Raw genomic sequence first — 12,423 nt, 5'->3', positions numbered from 1 at the left:
TAAGTACATTACATACTTAAATACATTATATACATAAGTACATTATTTACTTAAGTACATTATATACTTAAGTACATTATATACTTCAGTACATTAGATACTTAAGTACATTATTTACTTTAATACATTAAATACTTAAGTACATTCTATGCTTATGTACATTATATACTTAAGTACATTATTTACTTAAGTACATTATATACTTTAATACATTATATACTTAAATACATTACATACTTAAATACATTATATACATAAGTGCATTATTTACTTTAGTACATTATTTACTTAAGTACATTATTTACTTAAGTACATTATATACTTAAGTGCATTATATACTTAAGTACATTATTTACTTAAGTACATTATATACCTAAGTACATTATATACCTAAGTACATTATATACTTAAGTACATTATATACTTAAGTATGTTATATACTTAAGTACATTATTTACTTTAGTACATTATTTACTTAAGTTCATTATTTACTTTAGTACATTATATACTTAAGTACATTATATACTTAAGTACATTATATACTTAAGTACATTATATACTTAAGTACATTATATACTTAAGTACATTATATACTTAAGTACATTATATACTTAAGTACATTATTTACTTAAGTACATTATATACCTAAGTATATTATTTACTTAACTACATTATATACTTAAGTATGTTATATACTTAAGTACATTTTTTACTTAAGTACATTATATACCTAAGTACATTATATACTTAAGTACATTATATACCTAAGTACATTATATACCTAAGTACATTATATACTTAAGTACATTATTTACTTAAGTACATTATTATATACTTAAATACATTATATACTTAAATACATTATACACATAAGTACATTATTTACTTTAGTACATTATTTACTTAAGTACATTATTTACTTAAGTACATTATATACTTAAGTACATTATATACTTAAATACATTATATACTTAAGTACATTATTTACTTAAATATATTATATACTTAAGTACATTATATACCTAAGTACATTATATACCTAAGTATATTATATACTTAAGTACATTATATACTTAAATACATTATATAATTAAGTACATTATATACTTAAATACATTATATACTTAAATACATTATATACTTAAGTACATTATATACTTAAGTATGTTATATACTTAAGTACATTATTTACTTAAGTACATTATATACCTAAGTACATTATATACTTAAGAACATTATTTACTTTAATATATAATATACTTTAGTACATTATTTACTTAAGTAATTATTTACTTTAGTACATTATATACTTAAACACATTTTATACATAAGTACATTACATACTTAAATACATTATATACATAAGTACATTATTTACTTAAGTACATTATATACTTAAGTACATTATATACTTCAGTACATTAGATACTTAAGTACATTATTTACTTTAATACATTAAATACTTAAGTACATTCTATGCTTATGTACATTATATACTTAAGTACATTATTTACTTAAGTACATTATATACTTTAATACATTATATACTTAAATACATTACATACTTAAATACATTATATACATAAGTGCATTATTTACTTTAGTACATTATTTACTTAAGTACATTATTTACTTAAGTACATTATATACTTAAGTGCATTATATACTTAAGTACATTATTTACTTAAGTACATTATATACCTAAGTACATTATATACCTAAGTACATTATATACTTAAGTACATTATATACTTAAGTATGTTATATACTTAAGTACATTATTTACTTTAGTACATTATTTACTTAAGTTCATTATTTACTTTAGTACATTATATACTTAAGTACATTATATACTTAAGTACATTATATACTTAAGTACATTATATACTTAAGTACATTATATACTTAAGTACATTATATACTTAAGTACATTATATACTTAAGTACATTATTTACTTAAGTACATTATATACCTAAGTACATTATTTACTTAACTACATTATATACTTAAGTATGTTATATACTTAAGTACATTTTTTACTTAAGTACATTATATACCTAAGTACATTATATACTTAAGTACATTATATACCTAAGTACATTATATACCTAAGTACATTATATACTTAAGTACATTATTTACTTAAGTACATTATTATATACTTAAATACATTATATACTTAAATACATTATACACATAAGTACATTATTTACTTTAGTACATTATTTACTTAAGTACATTATTTACTTAAGTACATTATTTACTTAAGTACATTTTTTACTTAAGTACATTATATACTTAAGTACATTATTTACTGAAATACATTATTTACTTATGTACATTATATGCTTAAATACATTATATACTTTAGTAAGTACATTATATACCTAAGTACCTTATATACTTAAATACATTATATATTTAAATACAATATATACATAAGAACATTATTTACTTAAGTATATTATATACTTAAATACATTATTTACTAATCTACATGATATACTTAAGTACATTATTTACTTATTTACATTATATACTTAAGTACATTATATACTTGAATACCTTATTTAATTATTTATATTATATACTTAAATCTATTTATATAAAAATCAATGCCACTTTTCGTTGTAATTTTATTACTCAAAAACGGGCTCTCCTATCCAACCCAAGTGTTTAGGCTTTGTTCGGACTATTAAATAGATGGTTTATGTGAAGTTTGCACAAAACCGGTTAAGCGGTTCTTCATTTGACACATTTTTTGTAACTAATATATTTAATAAATGGAGGATCATTTTGTTAATGGGGGAAAATTGACAAATTTAAATTTCAGATTGGGATTGTGCTGTCAAATTGGAACTTTTTTCTGTGTTGACAGTATCAGCATGTTGTTATGTCATTCATGCGGTCATTTAATTTTATTTTAATTTTTATTTTAATTTTAAATTAATTTTGGACATGCTTCGATTTAAGCAAAATTGTTTTTAATATGATTTAAATAATAAATTCATCAAATGTAACCTCGCTGTATTGATGATGATGTTGATGTGTTTTTACACATTTTTAAAATTATGCAACGCTAGGTCTAGAATTACCATTCTCTACCTCAAGAGAAAAGGGAGAAGTTTAGAATCATGTTGTAAAAGCGTATACTCAACCCCACAAAGAAGTTCTGCGCCTTTCGCGGACGATATGCAGATGTCACTAATTTGTATGCGTTTCTGTTAAGTTGATTCTTAATATCAGCTTTTTGTTTATAAAGAGAATATTATTTTGTCTCACAAAGACTATCTATACCTACTTATATTAAATCTGTAACTGGTAGATTTCTGTACATTTAAATATTTTGAAAATTTTGACCGGGGGATGTTTTTTAATCGATACTGAGTCCAAAACAGATTTTTATTGAATTTTTGTCCGTCTGTCTGTCTACCTATCTGTCTGTTCGGGCATCACGTGCAAACTACTGAACGGATTTAAATGACGGTATAGTTGTACCTGATATTCCGGGTGAACCGGAATCCGGGTATAGGATACTTTTTATCCCGATAAACAGTAAGTTTTCTCCGGGAAATACGATGAAATTTTTTATCAATTTTACTTCATAGCTCCGTTAAATTTGAATCGATTTTAATAATCCTTTTTTTATGTGAAAGTGTACTATTAAGCATGTATTTGGCTCATTTTAATGAAGATCTGATGAATATTGGCTTATTTTAATGAAGATAAAGGACAGGACAGGTACTCTTCACAGATAATAGCACATCGCTAGTCATATGGGACTACGATCGAATGCATGCGTATCCTGGAATAGCTCATAGGCTTATTTTTATCCCGGAAAAGCCAACAGCTCCTACAGGATAACATCGCTATTTTTTCCGCATTTGTCTTTCTAAATCCGCGCAACGGATTTCTAGATTGACGTGTTTTTTTAAGATAGGCATAGTTGAAATATTTTCAAGCTTTTGAGTTTGTTTGGTTGATCGCGCTAATCTCAGAAAATGCTGTAATGATTTCGATTTTTTTTGTATTGGTAGTATCAATTAAGGCTATATAACATCACGGTACGACCAATGGCTACCATTATTAAAAAATTAAACCAAATAAAAGATATTGGCGTAATTAAGGATAGTAAATTAAGTTTAATACCACATATGGATAATATAAATAAATAATTAATAAATATACTACGACAATACACACATCGCTATCTAGCCCCAATTTAAGCGTAGCTTGTTTTATGGTTACTATGATGAATGATGAATATTTTTTATAAATAATATACATAAATACTTAGAATATACATATAAACACCCAGAAACTGAAAAACATTCATGCTAATCACACAAACATTTTCCAGTTGTGGGAATCGAACCCACGGCCTTTGACTCAGAAAGCAGGGTCGCTGCAAACTGTGCCAATCGGCCGTCAAATATGATTAAAAAATCTCTGTAATTCTAGGGATTCATCATTAGAAATACAAAGGACTTTATAAAGACTTCTACCAAGCTTCTATTTAATTCGATTGTACAAAGCAAACTTGAATACTGTTCTATTGCATGAAGCTAATTTTATCAAATACACATGAATAGAATAGAGAGAGTCCAGAAGAAGTTTTTACGGCACCTTGTATACAAGGACAACATTTTAAAAGAGTTCAGTACCTACGCTGATCTACTGAATGTATACAAAGCGTTGTCACTGTCTGATCGTAGGGACTTTATTGATCTCTCTTTCCTGAAAAGTAAACAGAAAAATAGACGGAGGGATCGATTGCCCAAATCTGATGAGCAGAGTGTGATTGGCGGTACCAAAGCATAATGCAAGGTCGCATATTATGAGATAAAAATCGCATCTGGGGGTTATACTTTGGAGATGAACATATACCATCGCGGAGATTGCTCAGTAAAAAAAAAACAATCGAAATAAAGAAAGAAAAGATACAATAGGCGGCGTTATCGCCTCAACATTTTGAACATTTTTAAGATATACAATTGCGCAGTAGATTGATTTAAACTATATATCGTATCGGTTTAGCCAGCGTTTGGAATCAAAGTCAAATATATCTTAATTCAAATAGGCTTATAGATGGCACTTTTGATGCGTTTGTTACATGTAAAATGTGAAAAAGGAGTGAGTTAATGGCGATAAACTATGTTAGCGCACAAAAATATGTTAGTAAAAACATCACATTATAATTTTTTATTTTTTTATTTTACTACAAGTTGACCCTTGACTACAATCTCACCTGGTGGTGAATGATGGTGCAGTCTAAGATGGAAGCGGCCTAACCTGTTAAGGAGTATGGTAGTTATACCCCTAATAGGTTTCTACGCGACATCGAACCGTAACACCAAATCTCTTAGCGGCAAGTCTTTGTCGGTTTTTTTTTTCTTCTGCGGATTGTGTGTAGCTGATTAACCCTAATGATTTTAACAGCGTAACGCGGGCTTGTTGGCGAGCCTCGGAATGGGGCTCTGCCAGGAAGAGTTTGAACCCTAGGGCTCGAAGAAGCGAAGGGATCGTCGGCCTGAGGGCGCCTCATAGGGTACCACGTAACTACCTCGTGCCACGGCCAAAGCCTCCCACCACCTCCCTCACACAAGAAAAATCTTTGAATTTCTTTGCTTTTCTCTTCTGTAACCACTCTATCTGTTGCTGAAAACTGTATCAAAATCCGTTACGTAGTTTAAAAGATCTAATCGTATCAGGGGCGGGAGCTACTTTGTTTGATACCAACTATGTAAAGATACGTACGTCTATACATCTCTATATGGATGCTTAAAAAAGTTAAAGACGAATTGCCAAGACCTTCAACTCCGCTGGCGAGTTCTAAATTCAAACTGTGCACTGGTGTACGTTATCACGCACATCTGCTCATAACACTTCAATGACTAGCCCTTGCGGAGTGTGCTTGAATGATGGATGTGTGCGTTGTGCGGCACAAGATAAAGTTGAAAGAACTGTACATATGTTCCTAGCTATGGCCCGCGTTTGTTACAGGTTTTTACAAATGCCTTAGGAACCGTTTGTTTTCCTGGGATACAAAGTAGGCTACGCCTATAGTGGCCTCAACTGTCCGTCCTTTCAACTACTATGCCAAAAAGTTTATTGATTGCTAAGTTAGCGCGTAAAGGAAGGACAAGCGAATGAACACTTTCGAATTTATAGTATTAGTCAGGTCAAATATAGTCTAGAATCCTGACTAATCCGGTTGTCCGCTTTAGACGATCTAGTTAAATATTCTCTATAGAAAAAAATGTCCAAAGTAAAGTACGGTTTTCGTAGTTACTTTATGATACGATTATTTTAACTATGACCAAAGGTGCAATAAAATGACCGTTGTTTTATTGCACCTTTGGTCACAAACCCTACAGCAATAAAATTATAAAATAGAAATACTTAAGCCTAAAAATGACCATTCCACATTTGGCTATCCTGCATCGATGTTTATACACGTGCATTAATACAAATCAATGAATAAATAAAATACTGAGGATCAACTATAGATTATTTTTCACGAACTTATCGTGAACGGCAATGAAACTAGTAGAAGTGATATCAAGGAACCAAACTAAAGTTTATATGAGGGTAGTTTGAAAAAAACTTACGTAGTATAAGTAAAAACATTTTACTTTTAGCTTTTAGCTAGTGTATTTGATGGAAGAGAGAGAAAAACATCATACGCACGTCTGGAACGTCCGAGAAAAGGTCGAAACATAAATATTGAAACGAGCGACGATATTAAAACTTTAATACATATTCATAGGCTTCGTTTCTGTGTTAGGCCCACGACAACTACACTTTTTTATATTTTTGTTATACTGAATCTCGTTTTACAAGAACTCATAGTAGCAGTCTACTATCAAAACGCCGATTCTCATGTCTTGTACCAAAGCATTTTCTATCGGTGTGTTTACAATAGTTCGTTCACCTCTCGCCACTATTCCTATACATAATGAAGCAGAGTTGCAATATGTTTAGATAGGAACAAATCAAAATTATGATTTATTTTCAAATTGTTTCAAATTGTTTCAAATAGTTTTTTTACTGTTCCGAACCATATAGGATCTTTTTGTTGTCTTTTAGGTACTGTATAAACAGGAAGCTCTGTCTATTACCTGGCTAGTAGTACCCTACCGATTACGTGCCGCCAAGCGATTTACCGTTCAGGTTCACGTAAAACCGATTAAAGGTATCGGTTTATTAAAACTCCTATACCCCTAACTGGTTAGCACGCTAACACCAGTTGAGATTGTAGTTGAAGAGAAATCTGCTGTGTTTATAACCTGCTTCTTTACGGTTGAATCTGCCTTCCGAATCCATTGTAGTCTCTACAAACAGACAGAGTTAACATTTCAAAGGTGCTTATAAAGTAGGCGTACTTGAAACTTTCCGAACCTGTGGTAGAATCAACTAACTAACAAATGGTCATACTTGACGATTATTTCACTCAAAAGTGTGAATTTAGAATTAAGAGTTTTCTTGAATTCTGAATAAATTAATTGTCTTTGAATTTAAGGCTCAGTTTTAGAAAATAAAACCTTTGCAATTCCCACACGGCCGAAAAAAGTAGCCTACATTATTCGTTTACATCGTAACCATATCAAAATTTCTATTGTATTCTTTCTTACCTATGTTACATAATATTATTCCGTTTCCATGGTAACTAAAACAAAAAATGTGATGTATTCTATCTCATTCTCTCGCCGACTTAGTGACATTATTCCATTTATGCGTTTGTTTTTATCGAGTTTCAAATCACAACGATTCTATAGAAGTTTCACTTCAAGATTATAGAGAGTCGTGTCTACGCCTTTTGCTGTCTACGGCAATGATTTTTAAGTCTGGGTTTTAATGGCGGTGTTGGTATAATGGTTGCTACGAAGGGCGTTTTTTCCGGGTCCTTTGTTTTTTTCTACATCACGGAATTGTATAACATTGGTCGGTACGCACTAAAACCGGTGTAGCAACCAAAGAACCATTTACAGACTTCATAATTAAAATTGCTGTTAAAAAAACATATTACGTATGCAGTTATTCGTATGTATGTATTTTAAAAATTGGTACCACCAGCTGATTCTCCTCTTTTTTTTCTTCCTAATAAAAAGGTTGCCTGGCAGAGATCGCTATTAAGCGATAAGGCCGCCTTTTGTATTCTACTTCTTTCTTTATTTTTCCGTTTTTATTATATTTTGTATATGTTAATGTTGTGGTATACAAATAAAAGAGTTTAATAATAATAATAATAATAATGTTCTACACGTTTAAAGATTGTCTCTCAAGAGACATATAGGCTAGGTATTTTATTAAAAACTGGAGCACGGCTAGCATGGGTAGAAGAAAATTATATCTCCGGGGAAAGGATGAAAATTTATCGTCTCCCACAGGTTTATCAACTCTCAGAGCATTGGCGCACAAGTGGAAATAATATCCAAATAACATATGTGTAATAATAAACGAGGGTAAACTTCTCCTATTCCATGTTTCCGTTATGAACGGAAACATGGAATAGGAGAAGTTTACCCTCTGTAGCAGGTGGACACGGTAATGATATGATCGAGAGATATAATTTTTGTCTCATGCTAGCCCTGCTGACGTCTCTTACTTCAAAATGGGACTAAAGTACTACGTTTCGAACCCGTAAAGTGGGTTTTTTTTAGGTCCCTTAGCATGGCTAGCATAGGCAAAAATTACATCCCCCAATTATATCCCCTGACAACTGGTAAAATTTACTTGTACACCTTCCAAAGCAAGGCAACACGGAATAGAAGAAGTCTACCCCTTTTATTAATACACTATTATTTTTATATTACTTCCACTTGTGCGCCAGTGCTCTGAGAGTTGATAAAGCTGTCATCATCATCATCATATCAACCCATCACCGGCCCACTACAGGGTACGCGTCTCCTCCCACAATGAGAAGAGGTTAAGGCCGTAGTCCACCACGCTGGCGCAGTGCGGATTGGTGAACTCCACACACCTTTGAGATCATTATGTAGAACTCTCAGGCATGCAAGTTTCATCACGATGTTTTCCTTCACCGTTGAAGCGCGTCTTATATTTTTATTGCTTAACTTAACTTAGAAAAGTTGGAGGTGCGTGCTGGGATTCGAACTCGGCCCTCCGAAAGTGAAGTCGAGCTCCTACCCACTCGGCTATCACCGTTTCATGTGATAAAGCAGAAGTTAAATTTTTATCCTTTCCCTGAGGAGATAATAAATAAATAAATAAATATACTACGACAATACACACATCGCCATCTAGCCCCAAAGTAAGCGTAGCTTGTGTTATGGGTACTAAGATGACTGATGAACATTTTTATGAATTATATATACATAAATACTTAGAAAATACATATAAACACCCAGACACTGAAAAACACTTAATGCTCATCACACAAACATTTTCCAGTTGTGGGAATCGAACCCACGGCCTTGGACTCAGAAAGCAGGGTCGCTGCCCACTGCGCCAGTCGGCCTTCATATAACCGTGCTGTGGATATAATCGGGGGATAATTTTTATGTCTCCTTATTTAATCTGTACTGAGGGGGGGAAAATGTAGAGTACGATTTGCTACGGTAGCCTAAGCACACCGGAAGCTTAGTCTAAAGACGTAAATATGCATTAAGAGCTTTATCAAGTTTTTTGTAAGTCTGACCGCGCTCGAGTTGAATGGCAGGTTTGTATTGAATGCCTACTTATTACTTGTCTTCGCCCACAGCTCCGTTTCCTCGAGCATTCGCTCATGTAATAATGATTGAACTAGATTAAATAATACTCTGCGCTTGTTGGATTAATAAACATAGTATAGCGAGCGTAGTTTTAAAAATAACTTTTTATAGTTTAGCGCGTTTTTGAGCAACTAAAATATAAACAGTAACAGAGGCGGCCGACTGGCGCAGTGGGAAGCGATACTGTCCCACAGTAAGCGTAGCTTGTGTTATGGGTACTAAGATAGCTGATTTTTATGAATAATATGCATAAATGCTTATAATATACAAATAAAAACCCTGACACTGAAAACATTAATGTTGATCACAAAAACCGTTTTCCAGTTGTGGCAATCGAACCCACGCCCTTGTACTCAGAAAGCAGGGTCGCTGCCCACTGCGCCAATCGGCCGTCAAATGTGATTAAAAAATCCGGCTAGTGGGCAGATAATATGAAAGCGGATAAAATCTCCAGTAGGAGCTATAAAAACTTATGGGTAGGTTTTTTATAACTCTTCGATGCCCACTTTTAAGTTTTTTATGACTCTTTGATAAGACTTTATATCGTCTACTTAGTGCAAACTTAGGGTTTGCAACACGTCACAGGGCATGCGAAGTGCACGTCTGCAATATGCCGCCCGTGTTCACCAATTTTAGGCGTAGATGTGCCTAGAATTACACCTGCAACCAACGCATTGCAACAATTCTGCTTAGCGGCAGAAATAAGCATGGCAATAGTGCTTCCCCGGACGAGCACCTTCAGATAAAACTCTTCTACTAATACTAAACGCTTACGATTTTTGATTCTGTTGAATAGTTTTCTGGTAGTGGGTTACTTATAATGTTTTATTTTTGTTACAGGTAAATTATGAGTCAGATAGTTACGCGTAAGGGGCATGTTGGAGAAGAAAAGGATAAGGTAAATATATTAAGCAAAACATTAATATTATACACAAAACTGAAGTTTCGAAACAGATTAAAATAATCTTCAACATACTTCCTAAAATCATAATCCTATTTTTGATTTTATAAGCTACTTCCTATCTTTTTATAATATTTCAACTCAAGCAGCCGTAACGCTCAAAGCCAATAAAATCAACTCATCCGAAATCTTCAGGTCAAATAGTAAAGTTAGTAGAGTCATCCTTATCGGCAGGGAACATGGGAAAGAAGGTAAGAAAAGGGTAGCACTACTAAATTCAACCAATGTGCTAGAATGATGACCCCCAACAAGGTGGACAGGCGTAGGCCGCTTATTTTCAGCGACTCGCTGGGAGCCGCTGAAAATAAGCGGCTCAGGAGTTTGGAATTGCATTAAAATACCTACGTCCAGCGGTGTACGTCAATTGGTTGAAGTTATGATGATGGAGATGAAATTCAAACTGCCATGTGATGTTTTAGGATAAGATTGATTGGCGTAGGTGTATAAAAGTTCGTAAGCTAAAGAAACATGGCAAGTAGTCTTAACCCAAAATATTGTTTTCAGAGACAAACTGACAGTCCAGTAAAAGAAATGAAGAAGAAGATAGCGGCAAACGCGGAAAAGGAGAAACAGGCAGCGGAGAAAATTACAGAAAAGTCAGAGAAATCTGTGCACCACGAAAAAGAAAAGAAACATGAGAAGGCTTCTGAAAAGATAGATAAACCAGATAAAGTTGTTGAGAAAACAGACAAAAAAGATAAATTAGATAAGAGCATAGACAAAAAAGATAAGTTAGATAAAAGCGTTGACAAAAAAGACAAGTTAGATAAAAGCGTAGACAAAAAAGACAAGCTAGATAAAAGCTTGGACAAAAAAGACAAGGCGGAGAAAAGTGTTGACAAAAAGGAGGCAGAGAAAAAAGAACATGCTGTAGAAAAGGAGAAGACAACAGAGAAGAGGGTGGTAGAAGATAAGAAAGCGGTAGAAGAAAAGAAAGAAGACAAGAGTAATAAGGACAAGGATGTCAAAGTAAGTTTTAAACAGTTCTTGTGCATGCTTGGCTATGATTACGACTTTCCTACTTGCATAAAATTTAGATTTCAATGTCGTTTAGACTAGGTTTCTCGCGTTCTGGTCCCAACAGAATCGGTAACGCTCACGCGGACCTAGCCAATGCGAAATTGTAGTTTATCAAAAACTTGACTTCTAGAGAAATACTAGAGATTTTTGTATTAGTAGTAGCGCTATTTGTTTAGTAGAAGAAGAGTTTTTTGTAAAAGATCGCGTTCTGGAAAGTTCTACCGCCAGGCTTACTTTTGCCGGCAAGCAGCATTGTTGAAATGCTGTGCGGTCTGCAAAGCGTGGTTGCCTGTGTAATTACAGGACATAAGGCAGCATGATGCCCTGCCCTGCGAAGGTTTGCTCTGTTTATAGGCAATATAAAAAAATAAATCAATTTTCATTTTTACAATTTCGCAATTTTATTTATCTCAATAACCCCATCTCCAGGCGGAAACGGACGAGAAATCCAAGAAGCCTGAACCAAAAGCGAAAGAGAACGGTGCAAAAGTCAACGGGGAGCAAAATGGTGACACGGTGAGTTCGGAGGACGAGCTCCAGGATTTGGAAGTGGACCAGGAGAAAGACGAGATGTTCCCGGAGCTGGCCTACGAGGACTCAGATGGGGAGTGCTTCGAACCCCCAACTCCTGAGGGTGTGCCAAGTCGCAGCTACACTCGAAGGTCGCAGGTATGTCTGATGATCAGGTGGTTTGGGGGAAGGGGGAA

The 12,423-nt window shown here is 33.2% G+C and overlaps 1 protein-coding gene across 4 annotated transcripts in view; it reads left to right on the top strand.

Annotated features, from left to right (window-relative positions):
* LOC120634159 (nucleolar protein dao-5-like) overlaps nt 1–12,423 on the top strand; it is a 52,363-nt gene that overhangs the window by 22,942 nt on the left and 16,998 nt on the right. For 2 of the 4 annotated variants that reach the window (XM_039904582.1, XM_039904581.1), the window contains exons 2-4: nt 10,576–10,633; nt 11,201–11,665; nt 12,146–12,232. In XM_039904582.1, coding sequence (XP_039760516.1) covers nt 10,583–10,633; nt 11,201–11,665; nt 12,146–12,232 — 603 coding nt within the window. In that variant the 5' untranslated portion in view covers nt 10,576–10,582. Of the gene's footprint in view, nt 1–10,575; nt 10,634–11,200; nt 11,666–12,145; nt 12,386–12,423 lie in introns of all 4 variants that reach the window. The other 2 variants (XM_039904580.1, XM_039904579.1) reach the window with 1 other exon arrangement.

This window comes from Pararge aegeria, chromosome 23, assembly GCF_905163445.1.
Source record: "Pararge aegeria chromosome 23, ilParAegt1.1, whole genome shotgun sequence".
NCBI classification, from domain to species: domain Eukaryota; kingdom Metazoa; phylum Arthropoda; class Insecta; order Lepidoptera; family Nymphalidae; genus Pararge; species Pararge aegeria.
This window is presented reverse-complemented; position numbering and strand designations above follow the sequence as displayed.